At 39.3% G+C, this 26,177-nt stretch overlaps 1 protein-coding gene across 4 annotated transcripts in view; it reads left to right on the top strand.

Annotated features, from left to right (window-relative positions):
- The window catches only part of clybl (citrate lyase beta like), a 71,624-nt gene extending 64,365 nt beyond the window's left edge, over positions 1 to 7,259 (top strand). For 2 of the 4 annotated variants that reach the window (XM_053627726.1, XM_053627727.1), the window contains exons 4-7: positions 362 to 463; positions 1,267 to 1,360; positions 1,574 to 1,741; positions 5,862 to 6,539. In XM_053627726.1, coding sequence (XP_053483701.1) covers positions 362 to 463; positions 1,267 to 1,360; positions 1,574 to 1,741; positions 5,862 to 6,085 — 588 coding nt within the window. In that variant the 3' untranslated portion in view covers positions 6,086 to 6,539. Of the gene's footprint in view, positions 1 to 361; positions 464 to 1,266; positions 1,361 to 1,573; positions 1,742 to 5,861; positions 6,541 to 6,900 lie in introns of those variants that run through there. The other 2 variants (XM_053627724.1, XM_053627723.1) reach the window with 2 other exon arrangements.
- The last annotated feature ends 18,918 nt before the right edge of the window (positions 7,260 to 26,177 follow it).

Genomic DNA, 26,177 nt, shown 5'->3' with positions numbered 1-26,177 from the left:
TGTACGTCTTGAGGGAGATTTGCAAAACAGGCATTTGTCCAGAGCCCCAAGAGTGAGTAATTTTATTTTTAAAAGAACATTTATACTTTCTGTGATTCAGGAGGGTTTTTTTTTTTTTTTTTAATTGGATGTCTGTCAAACGTAATGTGCCATCGGTTCGAACATGATTAAAAGGATCCGTCACTACAATAACAAACCATTTTGCTTTTTTTTTCTTCTTCTTTTTTTTTTGCTGTTTTTTTTTCCTCCAGATTGTGATCTTTTTATGATTGATATTCCCTGCACATAGTACTAATCATTATGTATGAACCCAATAGTGATATGTGTGTGTGATATGTGTGTATCTGTGTTTGTGTGTCAGTTTGTTGACAGATTTCAGCAGCGCTTAAAAGGCCGGATGCTAATGGAACCCATTCGCTTGGTAACCTTCGTGGAGACTGCTGTTGGGTTGCTGAATTTTAAGGTATATTAGGCCTAAGAGTGCAGATGAAAGGACTTTAGATAACAAAGCAGTCAGATTAAAGAACCTGTCACTGCGCACAGGGGTGTGTCACGGTTCTGTTTTGGGTTTTTTTTTGGGGGGCGGGGGTTTCCAGATTTCTTTTTTCTTTTCACTGTATATATTTTTTAAACTTAACTCTTTCCATTCAGTCAGTCATAAATAAGCATCATGCAACACTGATAGATTCAGGACGCAAAGATGAGCCTATTTCCCCCACATCATTTTTTTCCTTTTTTTCTTTTCTTTTTTCTTTTTACACACCGTCTTAGATCATATTGGTGAGTCTGTGTCCCCGAGGTGAGACAGGGAAATATTGCACAGTCACAGTGAGAAGTGAAATTAATTTGGAACCCAACAAAAGCCTGACTCAAATTCCATCTGCTTCGTGCCCGACACGATCATCTCGCATTCCAAACTTTCCGCTCCCCGCCACAGCGATGGTCTTCCGTCCCAGCTTGGATGGCCTTCACAGATTTTGCCGCTTTTCCGTCCTTATGCTCATGGCTGTGTCAGGCCATTAATTATCTGTTGTGTGTGCAAGTTGTGGTTTTTTTTTATTTTTTTTTTATAACTGATCATTTTCCATGTCTGAACTATTATGTGAGGAACGGAAGAAGAGACATTGATTGAACGAGTCGAGCGAGGGATTTGAGCCATCTGACTGATTCACTTGATTGAGTGCCAAGACGCGCACACACACACACACACACACACACACACGCATACATATACAGAGCTCTTTGTGTATCCTGTGTCTGTCCCAGGCTGTGTGTGAGGCGGCTCGGCAGCTCGGACCAAAAGTTGGGCTCCATCATGACGGAGTAGTCTTCGGCTCTGATGATTTCTGTGCCAGTATAGGTCTGCCATCTAATCCACTTCTCTATTCTTTCCTCTTTTATCATTTATACTGCTGCTCAATAGTCCCCAGTAATCTTTATTATTATTATTATTATTATTATTATTATTCATAATATTTCAGGTGTTTTCATTTCCCAGGTTTTAAGTATGTAGTTTCCAATTGGGAATTCAATTAAAGCAATATATTTGTATGCAATATTTCCTCTATTGAAGGTGCAACAAGGACTAAGGATGCCCGAGAGCTGCTGTATGCTCGTCAGAAAGTGGTGGTCACCACCAAAGCCTTTGGCCTGCAGGCTATCGACCTTGTGTATATCGACTATCAGGATGAAGAAGGACTGCGGCAGCAGGCCAGAGAGGGTGCGCTCATGGGCTTTACTGGTAGGATGTTCACAAAACACACACACACTAACACACACACACACACAATAATGCAGAATAATCTGTTCTCATATGCACTATACTCATAACTCCTCTGTACTCCTCCCCAACTCACCCTTCTGCTCCTCTTTACTATACTCGATGGTTGTGTAATAAAGAAATAAAAGCATGTGTAAGTAAAGAATGTTTGCAGTGTGCTACAGCGCTACAGGCCGAACAGGTGCCCTCACTCACCTATTCTCACGTATCTGTGCTTGTTCTTTCATGGCGTCAAACCTTTGACTCGCTCATGTAAACGTCTCCTCTCTCTCTCTCTCTCTCTCTCTCTCTATGTCTCTCTCTCCTATTCTCTTTCTCTTTCCTTTTCACTGGAGCTTCAGCTCCTTAGTGTTTATATGAATTCTTCAGAATGCTGCTTTGAAGCCGAGCATCAGTTTTTTGTGTGTTGTCTTTTTTTTTCTTCTTTTTTTTTTTTTACACCTAGTTTGTGCTTTTGTGCTAAGATTCATTTTTATGTTTCATAACACAAATAATTTCATTAAGTAATGAAGTATTTTTTTTTTTTAATAAATCAACTGCTTGTCGTTTGCAAGCCAGAAAGGATAAAAAGACAGATTTTTTTTATTTTTTTTAATATGATTTGGTTAGGCATTTTGTACGTGTGTGGGTGCATGCCTGTGTTCTGCTCATTTGTGCATATCCTTTATTGCATGTAAGTGAGTGCGTGTGTGCATTTGTCTGCATGTAGCTTGAGCTTGGCCGTATGTTCACAGCTTAGCACTGTGTGGGTTTGTAGCCAGGCAACGCGAGTGTGTGTAGTCCCGGTGAGTGGGTAACTGGCCACAGGAGGCCAGGCAGCCCTCCTCAGAGCCTGCGCTAATGAATATGTAATGGCTGTTTGCAGAACACACACTGTTCCCCCTGCACATCTCTGTTTACAGCAACACTGCCATTCCTCCAGAGCACTAGGCCTTTTGTCTTGCAGCATTCTCGTGCTTCTTATTCATCCCACTTCCTCCCTTTCCTTTTTTCTTTTTCTTTCCTTTCCTCCCTCTTTTCACCACTTCCAAATTTCTGTTGTGCAATGACGACATATTAAATATCCAGCAAATGTGGTTGCATGTGGTTTAAAGCTGTTATTCATTACTGGTGTGTGCACATGATTAAACCAATAAAACTGCTCAGAAGTCTTTTAAACCTCAAAACACCATAAAACATTAGTGGTTGAAGTAAAGGTATTTATTTTTATATTTCATAATTTGTTGCACAAGAATACACGCATTCGAAAGCCACAGATTTTGGCTCGGGTATAATTCGACTAATCGCTGGGGGAGATTAAGCATGCAGCGCAGCAATCCGAGCAGCTTTCCATTCACCGGTGTGTCTATATCTGCAGGTAGGTTGGAATATGATGAAGGCCCATTAAACACACACACACACACACATGCATTGTCTGAACTAGCCACGGAGTTCCACAGAGACCCGTTTTCCACTTGGTAAGGAGAAGATGGTTTACATGGTCTGGGTGTGCATGTGGGAAATCGAACACACAAACAGGCTATTTATTTCTTTTTGAATTCCATATTCTTAATGTCGTCTGAACACTTTATTCAGTAAAATAATTGTCGTTCAGAGCATTGTGTTCAAAGTACATATCCTGGTCAGTCTAATATTAAAATTGCATATTATATGTTCAGTTATATATATACTTGAATCTGTCGAAACGGTGTGGTCTAAATCCTCTATTCTGACGTCGTTTGATCATCATGTTGGGTTATATTGCCCGAGTCTCATAATCATAATTCCATTCAGGTGGGTGCGAATAGTTTTGCCTGGAATCACGTGATCGTTCATGATACTTGTTTTGTTGCTAAACGCTCTTCTCGCGGCGATGTTCTGTGATGCGCTACAGTCTGCACGCATGTTTTGTGTCATCATCGAGTTTAAATGTATCGGCAGGTTGGCAAACAGTCCACGTCTAATATACAAGGAAACCCGTCACCTCATTACTGATATTCTGTCGCAAAATAAAAATAAACAAACTGTGACCACACAATTCAGATCATCCTAAAAAAATAATAAAAAAAATAAAAAAATACAATTTAAGCTGCCAACATGTTGTACTTTGAACCTTGCCAAACAGAGGGCTCTGTGCTAAACCACAACACGCCAATGAGACGGACCTTTCCAGATGGCACTGTATGATTGGTTTGCTGGCTTCAGGGGGCATAAATGATGCAATGCGGCCAGCCAATAGCAGCGCGGTAAGGATGCCTGACACGCCCCTTTTGCTGGCGCTGTCATTAGCTGGCTCAGAGCAGACAGCTCCTGAACAGGTGGCACTAGAGGGAAGGGGGCATATTTTGTTGATGTGAGGGAACTACCCCCTGCCAGCCTTTTCTGGGATGGGCGTCGCAGGCACGGGCCCTGAGCCTCCTCTTTAGGCTGTTGATCCAACAGGCCGGCTCCTCTGGGAACAGAGAGATAGTACACACACTTAGTCCTCCATCTACACTAACCCTAACCCAATAGCAGGAAACACCTGAGACAAACTGCTTTGTTTTGTTTGTTTTAAACTGCAAGTCTCACTGTCATTATTATTATTATTATTATTATTATTATTATTATTATTATTATTATTATTTAATAGTACCCAGCTATTAGTCATGTGCATAATTCATTAACCTCCGCAGAAGATGAGCAAAACCGACTGCAGAACGCTCCGTCTGCATGGCAGAAATATTCAAACATGACTAATGCTGGAGTGTGTTAATATATTAAAGCCCAGTAAAGTCAGTCTTATGTTTTATTGTGAAGCTGAAATGCATTACATATGGAAATATATGCTTTGTCGGTAATGTTAGCAGATGGAAATAATGCTTTTCTTCTGTGCTACGTTCTGTTGTTTGGAGCTCAACATATCGTAAATCGCATGATTCCACTTACAGCCGTGTGGACGGTCATGTCCTCTAAGCATTCGTTTATTTATTGGCTTGTTTGTTTGTTTGTTTGTTTGTTTACCTGTCTGTCTGCCTGTCTACCTAACTGTCTGTGCCTTGCTTTGCTGGTAAGTTCTGCTCTGTAATGTTATGTACATGAATGCATCATTTACCTCATTTAGCTCCTGATCAGTGGAAACAGGAGTAGTCTAGAACATGTATGTATATTTTGGATATACACAGAGACCTTGTTTTTGTCTATAAAGCCATGAGCAAATGGCTGTCTCACGTCATGTAAAGGATTTTGTGATTTCATGATCATTCTCCATTGTCTCGTAGAGCTATCTGGCCATTAACTGTAAATCTGAGCTTTTCTGCATGGCAGTCCCTTACGTCTGTCTCTCTGTGTGTGTGTGTGTGTGTGTGTGTGTGTGTGTGTGTGTGTGTGTGTGTGTGTTTGTTTGCACACTTCTCACAGAACTGTATGTACCCTATTTGTGTGTGTGTGTGTGTGTGCGTGCTTGCGTGCGTGTGTTTCATGCCCATAGCTCTGTAATAAAAAGCAGAGGCTGACAGAGGCCAGCTCAGATTGAAGTGTAACTAAGCGTGCAGTAAAGTTTCAGAGTTCAGCGGGGCACAGGGCGAAAATCAGGATGACACCCATGATTCATAGCATCCTCTCTGCCTGCTGTGTCGCTCAAATTCAAGCCTGGCCAGGCTGCCATGCCAGAATAAGAGGAGATGGTGTGTGCTGTGCCCACTGCTGTTGCCTTGGGAAAGCCGACTTTCCACATTCGAGCACAACAAAGCCCGTTATGCTTCCAGCCCAGGCTTTGCTCGACCCATGTGCGTTTTTATACTGTGCAGCCTTCGCACCATCTCATTTCAGGGGCCTAGGATTGTCTTACTCTTACTTCAGTTATTTCTTGGACTATTATCGGTTGTTATAAAATGTTAATATGAACTGCAGATGTATTGAATTGCACATGTGAAGTGTGTATTCGCAGTTGTTTTGCAGTTTTACAGTACAAGGTCCAGGTGTTTAGATTTGGGATTTGTATTTGCTCGTTTTCAGGATAAAAAAGGAAGCAGGTTTGATTTAGCGTGATTATATATATATTTTAATTAATACTATGTATTAATGGTGAACTATTTCCCATACCTCTGGTATTTTTCTCAAGGGAAGCAAGTCATCCACCCAAACCAAATCAAGGCTGTTCAAGAGGAATTCTCACCCAGTCCAGACAGAGTTAATTGGGCCACCGAGTTAATCGCTGCTTTTGAGGAGCACCAGAAGCTAGGAAAGGTAACATCATTGCATCAGCATGATCTCCTCTATTACCCTCCACCACCCTCTTGCATCCTGCACTGCACCTTGCACTGCTATGTAGCTGAGAGAGTTTAAGCTTGAATAATAAATATGACCACAGTTCTTTGCTATTTAAGCAAATAAAATTGATGAAATATTATCATCTCTAATTTGCTGCCTCACCGAGTCTGGTGCTTTGTACACAGTGGTGTGTTGGTGTTGGACAATCTGCCTGAATTTAGCTGCCAGTAATTCTTCGACTAAGACTAGCCTCAGGGACGTCACATGCTATTTCTTCCCGTTCAGCTCTCGTCCGCCTCCGTTATGCCATACATTTCTGCTTTCCTGTTTTAACGCTTGTTCTTTGACCTATAAAACACCCTCCTGTGGTCGAGGATTTTTTCTGTCACTTGGTATTTTAATCTAAAGCCTTGCCAATATTAAAATTCCGTACATTGCACTTTACAGAAAAGTAAAATTCGACGCTACAAGCAAGCCGTGTGTAGTAAAGGCTTCTTTCTCTTAGAAGCGGATGTTGGCCGAGCGAAATAGTTGGCACTGTGCAGTAGTAAAGTGAAGAAAGGCATTTAACAATCAAATAAAAAGACTACCAGCAATAATTCATGCGGCTGTCAGGAACACGTTCTTTGTGTTTTGGCTTCGTTTTTCCCAAGCAGCTAATAAAAATCTTGTCACACAATACTGTATCTAAACGTTCTTCTTAGTAGCATATTGCTGAATAAATAGAGCAGATTTGATGTAATTACAGTTGCTGCATATGATTATTAGAAAGTTAACTTTATAAAAAAATTAACTAGTGCAGTGACTGTTACGTGTGTATATGACGTGAGAGTTAAAAATATGTTTTCTTTTTTTCCCCCCCACCCGGTGTTGCGCTTTGTTCTCTCTAGGGTGCGTTCACCTTCCGTGGCAGCATGATTGACATGCCGTCGTTAAAGCAGGCCCAGAACATCGTCACCTTGGCCGGAGCTGTCATGGGCAAGTGAGCCAAACTGGGCAGCCATATCTGTCACTGTGCGGGACATCGGACAAAAAACTGTTAACCTCAGACAGATGTGTGCCCTCTCAGACCATTAACTGTGGCTCATCTACTGCTCTATAAGGCTGTACTGCATGGCCTGATGGGAGTGACTTCAATGTCAAAGAAGTGATTATGAGAATTGTGTTTCCTTCATCTAATTTTTGTCATATGTATATAATCCACACTAATATTCTCCAATTTATTAGATAAACCTACCTTGTACTCACACTGATTAGCCTATTTATTTATTTATTTATTTATTTATTTCAGGTACAGCTACATACAGCATTCTCTATATATCTACATAAATATAACCTAAAACATTGTTAGGTTTTTCACACAAGTCCTAAAAGATGATGAAGAACCCAATTAAACAAATGAGACGAAAATATTACACTTGGTCATTTATTCATTGAGGAAAGTGATCCAATACAGCGAATCGAATTTCTCCTTCAAATGAACTACTAATCCTAGAGGTTCACTAGAGGTACTTTAACTGCTCATAGATATGTAAAATTGGATCGTTTTCCTCAATGAATAAATGAACAAATCTAATATTTTTTGTCTCGTTTGTTTAATTGGGTTCTCTTGATCATATTTTAGGACTTGTGTGAAAATCTGATGATGTTTTAGGCCATATTTATGCAGATATATAGAAAACTCTAAAGGGTTCACAAAGTTTCAAGCACTGCTGTATAAGTGTACAATTTCTTACTGTAGCCTCTTCTACTCCATCCGTTAGTGGAAAGGTACCACCTCAGGACCACCGCTAACTGCTTATTATTGGGATGGCGGACTGTTCTCAGCACAGCAATACCACTGGCATGGTAGTGTGGGTAGTGTTAATCACATGCTCTAGTGACGCTCAGATCTTAAATGGGTTGTGTCTACTTTTTTATTATTATTATTGTTAGTCCACATGATGATTATATACAGTAGTTATACAGAGACTGTCACTCGTCTTTTTCCATGTACGACCTGCTTTCCTTATAATTTAGATCCTTCACTAGTCACAGAGGCCAAGACAATATTATATCAGTCCTAAACTGTCCACTTTTGGTGAGCCTGTGCCTGCTGTAGCTTCAGATTCCTGTTCATGGCTGACGTTACAGGAACATGCCGTTGTCTTCTCCTGTTGTAGCCCGTCCGCCTTGACGTATGGTGACATGCATTCTGAAATGCTTTTCTGCTCCTCACCGATGTACAGAGTGGTTAAAAACCATAGCCTTCCTGTCCGCTCAAACCAGTCATTTCTCCTCTCACTTCTCTCATCAAAAATTCATTTCTGTCTGAAGAACTGCTGCTCACTGTATGTCTATTTAATTATTTATTTATTTATTTTTCCTGTACTCTATTTAAGTGTGTGTAAAAGAAATCTCAGGCGGTCAGCAGTTTCTAAATACTCAAACCAACCCGTCTGGCACCACCAGCCATGCCACAGTCAACGTCACAGAGATCACATTTCTCCCTATTCTGATGTTGAACACGATCTTGACAAGATCTTGCTATGTATTTGCATGATTTTGTGTTTTGCGCTGCTGCCACCTGATTGGATAGTTGCATGAATGTGCTGGTGTTCCTAATAAAGTGAGAGAGGGAGAGGGTCTGTGGTCTTGCTGTATAACTCAACAGTGTGTGCTCTGTGTGCATATATATTTCTGCCTCCCTCAGGTCAGCTCCTGGGTCAGGGTTTGACATGTCTGGGGAAAGGGCAAACAAACACTTATTTCCCCATTCAGCCCTGAGGCTCCTCCAGGCTCAACCAGGCCACAGCACATCAAAGCAGCGTTTGCCAAAGAGCCGCCATAAATGTCCTTAAACCCACAGCGAGAGGAGAGCCAGCGGCCCACTCCAAACCACAGGCCTTTGTTTAGGAGGGCACTCTGAGCCGCTGAAGTGGGGGGTATGAATACGTCTTGAAACAGGCATCGGCTTTAAGCTGACCTGCGTGGCAACATGACACACTTACACTCTTTCTCTCTCTCTCAGAAACACACACACTGCAGGGGATAGTGTTTGTCCACTTTGTTGTAAGTAAATAGCCACAGTTTCCCCGCATTTTGCACTGCTTTGTTGCTTCACCCTTGTGGCTTGCAGAGATTCCTGGGCAGCAAACGCCATCCGTCAAGCCTATGAATTGCTCACTTTTTATCCTGAACTTGCCCAAGAACTGGGAAAACATGCCACCATTGTCCTTGCAAGCCTGCGTCTTGTTGAGAACGCTCCTTCCAAGATAAACCTCCAGTATATTATTTCAAAACGAATTCATGCTATTTTGACACTTGTGCTTAAATTATTATTATTATTTTTTTCAATAGGTCCTACGGAGCTCTCTGTTTATTTCTCGTCTCTGTCAGTCTTTTGTCTCCCACTGTTGATGAGGTCTTGGCAGAGAAGTCAGAGAAGTATGAGAGCAGGGTGGAGGGGTTGGATGGTTAATCGTTCAGTTGGTCACTATGGTAATGAAGGCCTCGGCATAGTGGTTCAGCTGGATGTGGTATGATCGATCGTGTCTGTGGTGAGAACTTCAGGTTGCAGCTCAGTGCCAGCCAAGGGATGCAGACAAAAAGATGGAGGCCACTGCTGTGACCAGCCCAAAAGGCTGACAGTAAGCTGCCTGCCTGGCATTTGGCCCACACATCCACCCCACCCACACCCCACTTCTTTTAGCCTTTCGCTCATTTATTTTTAATTTGTTAATGGTTTTTACATTGTTTCTCTCCGTCTCGGTTTCTAAACTCCCATCGTGTGTCAGTGATTGGGGTGGCCCGGTGGCTTGTCAGCCGCTGCAGCATTTCCCACACTGAGACAAAGTGGCCGTGTAAGTGAGCTACTCCGACAGAACGCCGGGCATTAAGTCAAACAAGCCAGAGGGTTTAAAGTAGAAATGGAAGATGTGATAGATGCCTGGGTTGAGGATTCTGGCAAAGCTGTCTTATGTCTTGGAGAGCTTATAAAAACCTTGCCTTGCTTGCCATGTCTATTCTGGCTCTGTCAAAATGAAGAAGAAACATAACCATACCTCATTTCAGGGTTCAGATCCTTCTGAGCTCTTGTCGCTGCTCTGATGCTCCTTCCTGAACACTTAGCACGTAGCTGGCCTTTGTTTGATATGTCCCTCTGTTTCCACACACAAAAGGCACAATGTCAGCCATTAATATGACCAATCTGACTGTAGCAATATTGTATCTTTATTTTGATATTATTCTTTGAGTTCCCTCCTTCATTCACCCAAACTACTGGCCTACAACTTGTGTGCTATACATTCAAATAAACATTGCTGCATATACAGGGCATCTGAAAATTCTCCATACGTATGGGACAGTGTACGCCAGCACCATGCCAGTCGTACCTTCGTCAGTGGATGTCCGTGGACGTCCACTTCGTCTTTTTTAATTTGTTAATCATTTTGCCACCAGTGTTGTCGCCATGTTTCCTGTTGAAGTCCATCGCAACCTTCTCGAAGCATCTCGAACCGGCCACGAAAAGGATTTGGGTACGTTCTTCTTTTCTCAAAGGCGTCCTTAAAGCCTGTCGGGGGGGGGGGGGGAGTATAATATAAACTAAGTATGAAACATTTTGCTAAAAAGTGTTAATTCCCCCTATGTATGGGAGACTTTGGGAACACCTTGTACTATAATTTAGCTCCTAGGTAATTATTTATTCATTTTTACATTGAGAAAATGGTGATATAGCATATATTTTTTTCGATAGCATATGTTTCAGAAAATGAATATATTCATTTTGTGAAATATGACCATTCTAAATTCTTTAAAACTGCTGACATTGTTGGCACACTTGGCATTATTTCAGCTATTTTCACGTGGAGGAACCTGAAACACCATACAGCTCTGAAGCTTAAAATTTCACATACACTTCTGTGTGTGTGTGTGTGTGTGTAGTAGCGACAGTTTCACATGACATTTCTATTATGCTTACTTAATATAATAATACTGCATAATCTCCTCAACTCACAAGGCGGAATTATTTAAATACATTTCCCGGTATTCCCAGAGAGAGTTCATTACAATTAACGCGATTAGGACCTCAGCAAGGCTTGACTCAATTATAGCTAGACTCTAATCACTTTATATTCTCTGTTATGTCTTTCATAAATTTAGCTCCCATATAAACCCGCCGGAGAGAATGCGTGTATGCGAACCACCGGCAGAATGAAATTAAAACGAAACGCTTAGCATATTTTCATTAATGCCAATGGGGCCCGTGTGACAGGGCTCATTTCTCGCCCGGGGATCTGCCAATAATGACTGCATTGTTTTACGAGGCTGCTAATGACAATATGTGACAAACTAATTTCAGCACAGATCACTCATCCCCCTGCAATAAAACCCAATCGTTTACGGCGTGAACAAGGGGCGTCTCAAGTCCGAGGCGATTTCGGAAAAATAAGGTAATTGAAATGAAATTGAATTCCGAGGATAAAGACTAGGGAATGAAGCTCATTGCTGTCCAGCACTTACATGATGTAACACAGTAGAGAAAGAGGGAGGACGGTAGGGGGTGAGCTCTTGTCTGTGCACACAGAGGTGCGGAGAGGTGCTCCGTCCCTCAGAGTCGGGAATGAAACGTTGTGTAGAGTTGCTGTGACGCGTCTCGGTTTTATTCACAACACACTAGAATCAGGAAATTGTGTGGACGTGGCTAATCGCCTGCATTTCCATCATCATGTGACTTGTGTTCCTGTGTACAGTTCTTCTCTGACACGGACTTCATATTTGACGCTTCAAATGCAACGATGTATTGAATCTGATTTGAAGTCAGACAGCTTAAAATAGACATACAAAGTGGGGCAAAAGAAGCCAAGCAGAACGGACAGACTTGGACTGGGACAGATTGGACTTCTGCATTACACCGAGATGAATGTTTGTTTAATGGCCTCCAGATTTCGATTACTTAAAGTGTTTTTGAACTGTTACGGGGTCCAAATAATAGACTGATGAATAGATCGATTTATTTATTTATTTATTTATTCATTTATTTATTATTTTACAATTGTACTTGTAGTGTTTCAACAAAAAATATTTTACTCTACAGGCAAAAAGGATTCAGCAATGCCTCTTTAGAATATGAGAAGACTTTTTTTCCCCCTCCTTCCCGTATAAGAGAGTCAACATCCTGATCAATTTTTTAGTAAGTTTTTATTAATGCCAAGAAAGCTTAGACAAGGTGGAAATTCAATAACTGTCCCCTTATATCTGAATTCACACTACATGAATGGTTTAAGCTTGACTGAAGAGCACTGAGGGTTCAAATATATATATATATAATATGTGTGTGTGTGTGTGTGTGTGTGTGTGTGTGTATATATATATATATATATATATATATATGTATATATGTATATGTATATGTATATGTATGTATATATATATATATATATATATATATATATATATATATATATATATATATATATATATATTTTATATATATATATATATATTTTATATATATATATATATATTTATATATATATATATATATTTTATATATATATATATATATTTTATATATATATATATATATATTTTATATATATATATATATATATTTATATATATATATATATATTTTATATATATATATATAAAATATACATGTTATAGGTATTCTGCTATGGGTATGTTGTTAGATAGTTTGTTATAGGTATGTTATGGTTATGTTATTATAGGTATGTGAACATGCATGAGCAGCAAAACACGGGCTGTACTAGAGCTCTGCATTAAGGATATTGTTAATGCTGGGTATTTTTTCCAAGTATAAAGTTAGTCAATAATTAGCCATTCACTGACTGTCTGTTCTGAGGGGATTTTATTTCTTTATTTATTTATTTTGTAATTTTGTCTTGGAAGTATTGTCTAACCCACCGCAGTACAACATCAACATCTCTACTCCTGTTAAGTGAGGTGCTTCTCTCTGTCTCGGCAACTCATCTTGTAGAAAGTTCTGGGTCTTGTGAAACTAAGGGACATTGTGTGTCGCTTCCTTTGGGCAGACATGGCTGTGTGTGAAACACTGAAACAGAGGCAGATCAAAGCAGTGCAACTTTCCTCTAAAGCTCACTATAAAGCCACGGGTCCTTTTGTCTGCTGTTGCTAGGATTCAAGTCAACTAAAGGAAGGATACGCTAATCACACTCCATACATCCCCCAAGGCTTTCCACAAACTTGTACATTTTTACTGTGTTGACGTACCTGTTAGTTACATGTTAGTTATTCACTTCCCAGTTTACAGTTCCAATCTGTTGTTTAAATCCATTCTCTCCTCTCCTTCTTCTTCTTCTTCTTCATCTTCTTCTTCTTCTTCTTTTATTATTATTACTATTAATATTATTGTTATTGCTAATGTTAGGGGGGAAATAATTCAAAGAAAATAAATTCAAATACATCCGCAATTAAGTAGCCTACAAATTGTAAATTCATATGAATTAACACATTTTAGTGTTCATTTATAAATGTCATTATTTTAAACATTTGTACCTTTTAAATGACCATTTGGAGGCTAGAGGCTAGGCCTATATAAAATTACGATACGGAATATTTCGTTTTTGTCGGTTGTTTGTTTATCTTGCGCGTATTGTTTTGTTTGTATGTTTATTAATTCGTTGGGTCTGATTATGTAGTCAACAAAAAAAAAGCACAATTCTAGCTTGCACGTATTTTATAAAGCGAATGATTATTATTATTATTTATTTATTTTTACTTATTTATGGAAATTGTAAAAATGTAAAAGTTCTTTAATGAGCAGGTGCATCCACCTCGACCCCCCCCCCCCCCCCCCAGACACACACACACTCACACACTCTCACACTCTTCCTCCAAGCTCATTTTCTCACCCAGCTTTTCTTTAGCGCCTTTAAACCTGCGGCGGCCCGAATTTTCCCTCCCGTTTGTTCCAAAATGGCTCGAGAGCATCGGAGTCTCTAAGGGAGCTAGTCCATGATGATTTTGCGTGTTGTCTATTACAGCAAATTGTAGCTCATGATCACACGATTGCTGATAAATTAGAGAGAAATTAAGGCGAGACAGCGTTCTTTTTCATAATGGAGATGAAATAAATGCACGTTGGAGGAGCAGAGGAGCTTGCTGTGTGATTTGACTACTCTGTGCAGCTTCCACCTTCTCACCCACTGATTTTCTGATAAAAGAAGACCAACGCAGAGGCGCCACGGCTGAAGATGTGTGCCGCCGGATGCTGTCAAAATTGTGGAAGCAAGAATGTGTTCATAACGGAGACATTTCAAGGATTCCTTGTTTCCTGCTCATTCGGGATGCTGGACATGTGGACCAACTGCAATATATATTATAGCATGTATTATACATATAGAGTCATTTAAACGAGGTGGCTCAGTTGGATTTGTGCATGAATCTGTTTTCATGTCGCGGCTCCAGAACACTGGGCGATAATGTTCCAGCAAATTGATGTCCTTATAAAAGTATGAAAGGTTAAAAATCGGTGGTCCTTTACACAATGACTTCCTTTAGGTTCCCTCAATGTCCTACCAATAAATAAATAATTATAAAAAAAAAAAAAAACCATCAGAGAAACAGAAGGTTTGATATTTAATTTAGCTTATTAATTGATATGAATTAATTAAATTGTTTGTACCAAAAAAACAATAAATGGACTGAGATTTCAGTCTGCAGAAACGTTTTGAGAGATATTTTCAAAAGACACCATTTAATGAACGTAGAAATTGTCACGAGATATTTCCAGCTCTGGACTTTCAAATGTTCATATTTTTCCAAATCTGGAGCGCTATACATCGCTTCATGTCTTATCTAAATGAGTTACATGGACGATGCCATTCTGATTTTAGTCTCAGGTAGGTTGTCCGATGAGATCTGGCATATCGCCACACATGCACACTCGGAAAACTACACCTGGAAATATTTTGCTTTTTACACCTACATCTCACATGTCCAGGCTATATTTCACTTGCTTTCGTCCTTTTATGTAGGCTAAAGGATACCATTATTTATGAAATACATAGCCTACCTGTCTTCAGGAAAGTGACGTCACACGTTAATAATCACGACTCTCAAGACTGACAAATATACAATAATCATGCTTTTTTTTTTTTTAAATACTCAGTAGTCTATAATGATCGAATTCGTTTCAATGCTGATTACACACCCGTGCTAATAATAGTTTTTATTTATTTATTTATTTATTTATTAAATATCCGAATTGTAGCCTACTTAATTAGCCTTTTTGGTCAGGTGACTAGTTTTCTCAAGTTCGGCGCGTGCCGATGTGCTCACGTTTTTAATTGTAGTGTGACACCATCGCCTCTAATCCAATTACACAAGTTCATCCTATAGGCTGTTGGTGGGATTTTCAGAGATCCCCACCTTTAACACCCGCGCCGGGTTAATTGCCTAATTTACACAACTTCTCGCCTCCTCCTCGATTCCATTTACTAGCAACATTTTTTTTTTCTGTCAACTTATAAAAAGCTACGAACCGTTTTGTGCTCTCTCTATAGCTTACATTCTAGGTTTGTGAGTCATTTTTCTAGGTATAAATGCCCCATATAGCTAAATGCGCCAGTAATAATAATAATAATAATAATAATAATAATGCTTTACGAACGAATAAATAAAAATTGAATATATAGTTTAGAAACATTATTAAATATAAAACGCTGTGTGGTAGAGCAGCTGAACCTGGAATCTGTTGCGTCGGAAAATTAATTTTATTGAAAGAGAGATGTTGCCGGATTAATTCGTTGTTTCGTTGGATTTAAACACCAGGTTATTCGGTTAATTTTAGGCTCACCATAGGCTAAAGCACGCGCGTTTTTGTCCTGTAGGTTTACAGTACACTGGTTTAGGTTGAGCTTAATTAATTAGCCCAATAAACCACCGCTGAACTAAGACATACCTGCATATCGTCTAAAATCTCTCTTAAGTAGCAGCAGCAACAACGAAAGCTTCAAATCAACCCCCTGTTGGTTTTAAAGCAACTATGAATTCATGACACTTAATTAAATTGAATCCACACGGTGTGTGAGGCATGGCATTAGAGGAGCGGACAGGGTAAAGGAAAGGGGATAGGCCTAATGAACCACTTGACCCCTAAAGTTCCCTCGCGCTCGGTGCAGAGGTAAAGTTTAGAAGCCCTCACATCACTTTACTTCAGTCTTTAAAATGGGCGCGCGCCTCAAACTTCCGGACACGTCTTACAATAATAATAATAATAATAATAATAATAATAATAATACAGTAATACTAATCATGTAGGACTGCAAAAGTGTAAGCTGGGCCAATATGTTCTGGCTGTTCAAATGATTAGCTACAAAATGTTATTGAATTTCTTTAATATGATTCTAAAAAATTTTATAATCAATATTATATTTAATACGTATATATATATGTCTATTTTTCATTTTGTCGTATTGAATTATCAGCGTTCTGATGATTGAATAGGTGATTTGTATAGGCTATTAAATGTCAGTTTTACTACGCTATAAAATAAACGATTTGAATAGCTTGTGTGCTGCTTGATTTGTAGCTTTTGTGTGTTTTTATTGTACAATCGCAAAAGCTTTCGGTCTCGTGTGAATTTCTTACAGCCGCTCAACAATAGTGGAGTAGACTAAATCTGCTGTGTGAATGGATGCGCCGCTTGTCAGTGTCGTTACTTTTTTTTTACGGTTCTTTGCAGCACTGACATCTCTAGCACGCCGCAGACCTGAATAACAAATCTGAACACCCGTCGCCTGCAACACGCCTTCTACTGCTGACGGGAAATGGGGGGCAATAATGCAGTCTGAATCTAATAAGCACGCTGTTTCGGTGTTGCTTATTGCTATAACAATCAGCCATGCGCCACGCCGTCTGGTCTGGACATTTTGCACGCGCTTGTGTTCAGGCTAAAGTTTGTGCGCGCGCGCGGGTGTAGGTGTGTGTGTCATGTATTTGAGAGTGGATGCTCAGGTAAGGAGCTCCGGGAGTCTCAGCCCTAATGAACGGCTCCTCTGGGGGGTCTTCCTGTGTGGAAAGGAGGCTTCACCCTCCTACTGTAACGGCTGGGAGATCCTACAATCTCTCTCTCTCTCTCTCTCTCTCTCACACACACACACACACACACACACACACACACACACACGCACACACACACCAGCCACAGTGCTGATGCAAGCAGGCCAGGAGAGCAAAGCCAGCTCCATGCCAAGTCTGCAATCTCAGCACCATCAGCAAATATTCCGTATAGACACGTTTATCAACAGTCTGCATCCACATAAAGCTTCTCTTCAATATTCTTTAACGTGGATTACAATCTCTTGTCTCCAGGTACCAAAGCAGAAAGGAGCACCAGCATGTGGTGCTGCACTGTCAAAATGTGATGAACGCCTCTGTTCAGCACCAGTTTCATAATGGCTTAATGTTCTTATATGGTTTGTAAGTAATTCATTTATAATATATATATTTATATATATATATATCCCGTGAGCTAAATTGAAATCCGTTATAACGATAACAATAAATTCCATTTGAATGATGATAAGCCTGTTTCTATCTTGTAAAAATGTATGAAGGAGAAGTGGGAACAAAGGAGAAGCAATTAATACTTTCAGAGATTATTGCATGTGACCAAGATTAATTTGGCCCGTTATTTTAGTGAAACATTCTGTCATTTACCATTGCAAATGTCAAGACAGGGGCAAAGGTGGCCATCCCCTAAGAGTTAAGCCTAATTATACAATTTGTCTTGTGACTGGGACAGACCACTGTAAAGTCTCCATTGGGACTACTTCTTCAGCTGGCCGATTCCATCACTGCTGCTGTCACCCCTGGTATATACTTGGGCTCACTGGCTGACATCACTCATCTCTCCTTCCTAGTTGTAGGAATTAGGGAAGACTTGCAGCCAGCAAAGAGTTTTGATGGTTTTTACTCATTTCACTGCAATTTTCCACTGCCGAGGAAGTAGCTGAACGTCAGATCATTTTGGTAAACTAACATCAATAGACTTTGAGTACTGAGGACTGAGACGTCTCCACTTAATAAGCCGTTACATGCTATTCCATCTGTGAGAAGGTAAAACATCTGGTTCTCATTAACAAGGTCTCTTACACAAAGGTAAACAGAGCCTTCGAAATTCAAAATATTATCAAACGTTCTAACTCCTCCACATAGATTTCAGCAGATCTTCATGGAATAGGCTTAATATAAGATTCAAGTGGAAATTGTTAGAATATAAAACGGAATATATGTTCAACATGTCCAGCAGGGACAATCTGCTGTACGTGATCCAGCATTTGCATATGAAATCGCAACTATGCAACTTTGTCTCAATCCTGCAGAGGTGGAAAAGGCCATAAGCAGCGGAAGTACGGTGTGTACTGCTTGGATTTCCTGTTCAAAATGCCACAGTGCGAGTATGAAAAGCAACCATCAGTGGCACAGGCAGACTGTAGGTCTGTCTATGAGGCGTTGTTATTACCGGTTCAAAGCCATGTCTAATGGTTGTTTCAAGGTCAGCTGGGGACAAAGAATGCAGTCTGTGATGTTTAAGAACATCCAGACACCTGAGTGAAGCTGTAGCCAGGGGGCACGTGGCCTGTGACGCAATCAGGACAGTTTAGGGGATTCTTCTAAGTAAGCTTATGTGCTTATCATGCTGGGATTATTACCCCATTGAAGAGAAGAGGGGTTCAAGTTTTTATGGATGGTAAACTGCAAACTAGCAATGCAAAGAATGCAATATGGAATCATTCAGGATGTGATCCAATGCTGTATGCAGTATTTGTTTTCTGTTTGATTTGAGCCTGAAACTGGGAACTCTTTCTATTCTCTCTCTCTCTCTCTCTCTCTCTCTCTCTCTCTCTCTCTCTCTCTTTCTCTCCTTCCTTTATGCTATGGTCCAGCTGAGCAGGAATGATTTCTTCACACTGAATTTTGACCTTTTCCCGTATGAGGCGTTTTACAGCTGCATTCAGAGTCACTGCTCTAGTGTGCATGATAGTTTCTTAGAAAGGGGCCTTATTTCACAATCTATAAATAAAAAAGAGCCATTACAACCACAGTTTCAGAATAAATGTTGTTTTCTTACGACTTTCCGTAGCATGAAGCAGCCAACTGTATTCCAGTATTATTTATATTTTTCCCTTTTCCCCACCTCCATAATTTACAGTCCACAAACATTCAGATCTTTTGAATATAATGAAATATACCGAATCTGATATTGAGAGAAAGATAACACTAACATACCCCTAGCAGAAAATAACCACAAACATATATTCAGCTGTATTCATAACCTATTGTACGCGTGCCTGCATTCTAAACTAACACAAATATCCACAGTGCTACCAAACAGTGAATATGCAAGATGCTTCCCTGGATATGGCCGCGCAAATTCTGCTGAGCATTTACCATCTGGATGGAAAATGTTTTATTGGACGAAGGCCTACATTTAGAGGCTTGTAAACAAATCCTGTCAAACGCAAGTGCTAGAATGGCCCAGAGATTTTCAGACGTATACTCGATGGGCCAGGTATGAGGGACTGGCTCTAGTGCTTGTCCATGGACGACCTTGCTCTCCTCACCCCGAGCTTTGGAAAACCTCCCAGTCCTGTGGCTCCGCATTTGGACATGCACCAAGTTTGGAGGTCCACAGATGTTGCCGGGAGGCCAGATATTATGTCCAGCAGACATGCAAGATGATTCATATGTTTTCAGTATCAAAGGGCCCTTGCTTGGACTCTGCGGATGTGAATTTCAAACCACAGTACAATATGAGTGGACACCGTGATCCATTCACGTCATTTTCGAGCATTTTCAGGCCAGTTTTTAAGAATGAATCCATATCTGATTATCTGTGTTTGTAAAAGATCAAGAGTATTGTAATCTATCCAATCCTTATTTCATTCGTTTCTTCTTTAAGTCATCTTTTTTTCTGCCTTACTAAAGCGAGTTTTACAATATCCTGAAAGCATTAATAATTTTGTACAAAAACATTAACTGTATCCCATCTTTGAAAACATCTTAAGATCTTCAGGGACTGCAGACTATGCAGTGTGTGAAGAATAACAGGATCCCAACTGTATTTTGCAAACTATGCACTCAAACCAACAAGTTCCCAAACACTCAACCATTATTATACAGCTTTGCCATATTGGCTTTCATAAATGTTTTCAGGAAGCAATAAGACACTTATAAAAATCTTTCCTAATGATAGTTGTTTTATCTTTAAACCTTTCTGTGTTTGACTGTTATTTATGAAGTCTGAAAGTGTGGCTGCAATCCTAATAATGATATGAAGTGATATGACTATTGAAGCTGATCTCCAGCCTGCATGACTTTGTCTTAACATCAGGATTGTTAGTATTAGGATTCATGAAATACTCCAGACATGTTTCAGATCTCTTGGTGAGCACTCGTCCTTAGTGAGAATCCTCTCTCCTAGAGTTAAACTAATCAAAACTAACTGCAGTGCACATAGACTGACGATGAACAGTGTCTGTGATTATATATATATATATATATATATATATATATATATATATATATATATATATATATATATATATATATATATATAATCAGTACTGTCCAAAAGTCTCAGGCACATGCAAAGAAATGCTGTAGAGCAATGATGCCTTCAAAAATAATGAAATGAAATGTTTCTACATTAGTAAAAATACTATAAAGAGCAGTAAACAAATTGAGCAAGCTCAATATTCGGTGTGATGACCCTTTGCTTTAAAAAAAATCATTAGTAGTCTCAGGTACAATTAGTGTAGTTTTATAATGACATGAGCTGTAAGTGTTATTGAGCATCTTGCAGAACCAGACTCGGATCTTCTGGAGACTTTGACTGTCGCACTTGTTTCAAATTTTTGCAGCGAAACCCATCAGCATTCATTGTGTTTTTGTCTAAAAAAAAAAGTGGTTTCTTTAATGACATACAAGCATTTTTTTTTCTGTAACATTTAATTTCGTGCTGGAAATCTAATGTTTTGAAATCTAAAATGTTTTTGTACTGATTCCATAATGTAGAAGTCATAAAATAAAAATCTATATATGAAAAAAAGTTTATACAAAAAAAAATGATAATAATAATAATAAATATGGTGCCTAAGACTTTTGCAATATATAGCCTATATTTCCTGAGTTCTCCTTTTGTTGTGTCTCAGCAAAAAAAAAAAAAAAAAAACAAGCTAATTGCAAATAAATGGTGATGTGCTCGCTGCGCTATTGGTTTAATGAATTTCCTATGAAAGTATTCTATTAAAGGCGGGCGGAGGTCAGTCAGGGCCCCCCGGAGAGCCCGGCTTCTCCTAGACTTTGCGGAAACACATCGGGTTCAACTCGCAGCTGCTTGAAGAGAAAACGGACAGCTTCCGCTCCGAATAATAACTCGCCTCGAAAACGAGTGCCCCAGAAAGGCACTATAAACTGGACTTTAAGGGGAGGGGGGGACAAGCGCACCATAGTTGGCACAGTCAGTTATCTGGATGTTTTTAAAGAGACAAGTCATAAATATACTTACGGTGTAGTGTGTAGCTACAAGCGACGTTAACTCCCGTTAAAAAAAAGTTTTCAGTCCAGGAGGAGACGTAGTAGGATTTTTGTTGTTGTTGTCCTTCTTGTTGTTGTTGTTCTTGGTGATGATGGTGTTTTCTTTCTTTCTTTCTTTCTTTCTTTCTTTTTTTTTTTTAAATTAAATCTCGATGCCGACCAGAGAGCTAACATGTAGACTACATCTGCAAGTGGATCGGGTTTTCTCACTTATTCGGGAGACTTAAGATAGCAGGCAGGTAGGGTGCATGGAAGAGTTTGGCAGACTGCCTGGATTAGGGAACGTGTGCCCATTTTCAGGGATCTTTCTAACAGCTTCTGTGGTGAAACAGAGAATTTTTAAATTGTAACTTTTTTGCTTTTCTCATCAAGTGTCCCTATTTTTCAATTATACCTAGGCTATATGAGGCATGATGGAGAAAGGGTTAAATTATTGCATTTTATGTGTGCCCTTGTTTAGAACCAAATGTGGTAAGCCAGGGGAGCAAAGAGGCTGTTTTGTTTTGTTTTGTTTTGTTTTGTTTGTGTATTTTATAATTGTAGATGCTTTAGTCACATGTCCGTTTGTATAACTAGGTGGACTTAGACATGAAAAATATTCAGTGGTTCTATTTTAATCAGGCATTTTGCCATGAATGCTAGGCTGTGGTTTGTGCACTTTTAATGAATGACTTTGCACATTTGCACATGAACCCAAGGAGACCAGTTCACGCAAGAAATCCACGCACAAACATTAGAACAACAGTATATCTTGCAACTTTCGTGCCATGTTCTTCCTGTGTCTCAACTCCACGTTATTCATATTCCCATTAAAAATACGTGTATTGATTGAACTATAGGCCTGGACCTTATAGTTGTTTAAAAAAAGAGTTGTTTTTAATATCAGTATCACTTGTATTTCACACAGAACGATATTTTAAACTTATTTAAAAAAAAAAAAAAAAAACTCATTTCCCCCTGAGGTTCGACGCATTGGCGAGTTTTCCTGTGAAATGACAAACTACTGTTTCATCAAGTTCTTTGGGGAGCCTGCGAGTATTAGAGCTGTTTTAGACTTTTACTGAAGAAAGACCAAAAAAAAAAAGTTCAAAAGTGCAAAATGTCTATGACACTTCAGGTCCATGTTAAATGCAATGTGAAAGAGGTGGTGTGAAATGGGACTAGAGCACAGTAAACACGAGCTCCTCCAGTGTGCTTATTCTGTCTAATAAAGGCGAGATGGGAAGAGATCTCGCTGCGTCTTCACAGTCCTTTTCGGCTTTGTCTTTTCACAAGTGGCGTCTGCAAGTCTGACTCGCACAGTTACTGATTTGCAGGCTGCATGTTAACGTGGCCCATGTAAGTGATTTCCACGGGCAGGAGAGCAAATCGTCGACAAAAGGAGCAGCTTTTCGATTCAACGCCGTCGTTAGGACAACCTCAAAGTATTCCTCAGATAATCAGCTCCACTTCAAAGCGTCTCCCATTCAGCCGCGACTGCTTCAGCTCTTTTATGAACTTCCCCCTTTTTTCACTCCGAGGCGACCGTCTCTTTGATTATTTTTCATCGTGTTTATTTTGCCCCATTCATAGGACACTTGTTTTAAATAAATAAAAGATCACTCTTTCACTTGGCCCGTAGTAGTTCGAGCACACACACACACACACACAGAGATAAAAAAAAAAAAGTTGGGCCGCACGTCAATGCTTGTTTCAAATTAAATCTGAATATTCCCTTGGGATTGAAAGGAGTTTGGGAACAAACTTATGAGAGCGGTTCTGGTGAAATGCAAATTGACTTGCGCTAACGTGGCATGAGACTAAGGTCAGGGCAACTGTATCTTAATAGAGGGTTTCGAATTGAAGGAGGGACCAGGGACGCATGGAGAGGGGATTTTTTTTCACCCCCAGAGTGCACTTGAACTTCACATCACCGGTGATACACCTGCTCAGATATGTGATTTCTAGGTTTGTTCATTTGCACTAGACTAAAGCTAGGCGCTAAAGAGCAAATGTGATATCTTTCTCAAGCCGCCCTGCATACATCATCACCCCCCCCCCACACACACACACACACACACACCCCACCCCATGGTAGACCTACATCCCTTATTGACTGATTGCCTACAAGATGCTTAAAAATGTGTCTACATAGAAAAATATATTTTTTTTTCCTTTTGTCATTTAGCAATACGTAAATAAAAACAATTTTTGTAAAAGAAAAACCACCGAAGGCTGTTTTTGTTGTAGTTGTTGTTGTTGTTGTTGCTTTGATGAGCATCCTCCTTTTACAGGCTGTTCATTGGATCTTCTACGGGACATATTCGGATGTTAGTGTCCAGACAAAATTGGTTTGAAGTGGTGCAGGACTGGAGTTACTCGATTCGGATTCTGTAGTATGGACAGGCGGCACTTTGAAATTGTACTACAGCGCGTTTTACCGGAGGAAATAAGGATGGGGTGAGGGATGGGGGCTTCATATTCACAAGGCAAAACTCCCTTTATTGTAAGACATCTCTTATGTTCTGTTTCCCATGACTGATTTGTGCATTGGTGACAGTCCCTTTCTTTATAAGATACACCACTGATAGACTGTTCTGGGATATAGGACTGATAACTTATGAACATAACTTATAGAACTTACGAAATGAATTTCAAGCAAAAAAAAAAAAAAAATCAGTACATAGTATAACAATTCAAACTTTTTTTTTTCTTTTAAATAATTTGTTCAGAATAGTCCCCAGTGCCTTTTTTAAATCATCTGTATATAACAATATCATTGTCTTATTTGCTCAAAGAAAATATACCATTAAAATTAGACACTATTTTGTTTTTGTTTTGCTTCTTCTCTGCTGTATAGAATCTGTAAGAAATAAATATTTAGACTGCCCCACATTTATTAAAAGCAAGTTGTGATTTAAAATAAAATCCGAAAGACAATATTTGACTTTAAAGAAAAAAAAAAAAAAGCATAGATCATAGTTGTCTTGTTTTTGTTTTGTTTTTGTTTGTTTTTTTAATTCAGGTCAATAAATTTATTCATATCAATTTCATCACGAACACCAAAAATCTCGACAATCCTCTTCACTCTTTCACCCAGCACAATTAACAGCACCATGCACCGCAATAAAAACACACAGTTACTACACAGGGCATGCGAGGGATTCTTCACATTACACATAGGCTAAATCTATTCAAGTAAAACCTTTTTTTTGTTTGTTTTTTACACAACACCATAAAAATCACTACATTTCACCAAAATTAATCATATTATTCTTTGGTGTATCTGTAATTCCAGACCAAACATTATTACCAGCAAATAAATTACAATGTACAAAACTGGTTGGGACTTTAGCACAACATTCACAAGCATCGACACTATTAGCCTTTTTACACATCCGTCAGGGAATAGGCCCGTCCACTTTACATAATTTAGGGTCTCAGAGGACATATTCGTACTCTTAAATCAGAGTTACATTGGATTTTTTGCATAAAATACAGTCTAAATAGTTCTTAAATACCACAAAAAAAAATCTCCCGACCACAGTTATTGTATAAATTTTCAAACAAGTACTCAACAATTTCTAGAATAAACCGTTTTCCCCTCAGTAGACTCTCAGGGGGGGAAAAAAAGGGTACTGGTCGCTGGGATGATACCCTCAAGTGTACACCTTTTGTACCTTCAGTATGGATCTTTAACCTAGAAAGGTGCATATAGCCTATATGTGTACCTTTACTCTAAAAGGTAATCAGGGTCCGATTATGTACCGTAAATCCTTTTTTGCTACATAAACGCTACATAAAATACTTTAAATGTACACTGTATGCACATTATCAGATGAAAGATAAATATTAAATATACAAAAGATAAGGTGTACTACCCCAGCGACAAAGAAAGGTACACTTTAGTGCCCTTTTTAAAAAATTATTTCTAAGAGTGTACTGATATAATAGAAGTGATAGACATGCCTGTTTGAACATGTTTCTCATTGCAAAAACATCGGGAATGTTTACATTATAGAAACACTTGGAAAAGGACAATTGCCCCACAGATATTCATCAATCTGTCATTATAAAAGACCTCTGGGGAGAAACATAAGCTATAGAAAACTGTCCAGTCAGTGATACAAACACATCAATCACCGGTTATTGTTTCATTTGAACAATGTCGGTGTCACTTAGTAGGCTGGATATGACTTAATCAGCTAAGCCCACAGTCCTTTCGGCAATGCAGGAAATATCTTGGTCCGAAATTGAAAGCAAAGGGTGTGAAATTATCCCGTGTTTAATGATGAGATGCACCCCTTGTATGTTATTAAATAAAATAATTAAGTTAAAAACGACTGTCGAACACATTTACTCGAAGTTATTAATGCGTTGATCAGTATGGAATAGGGTCTTGTGGTACATGAATGCGCAAGTTAAGGGCAAAGGGTAGGGTAGGGTAGATTAAGTTAGGGTAGGGTAGGGTAGGGTATGGACTGATGGCACATGCTCTTCACCATCTGACATCCGCGGCGCTGTTGCGTGTTTTTTTCCACCAACACTTCTGAGTAGCCTACCGCGCGTCAAACACATGATGTTACAGATGTATAAAAACAGTGTGTGGGAGGGATGC

This window comes from Ictalurus furcatus, chromosome 6 (genome assembly GCF_023375685.1).
Source record: "Ictalurus furcatus strain D&B chromosome 6, Billie_1.0, whole genome shotgun sequence".
In the NCBI taxonomy this organism is placed as follows: domain Eukaryota; kingdom Metazoa; phylum Chordata; class Actinopteri; order Siluriformes; family Ictaluridae; genus Ictalurus; species Ictalurus furcatus.
This window is presented reverse-complemented; position numbering and strand designations above follow the sequence as displayed.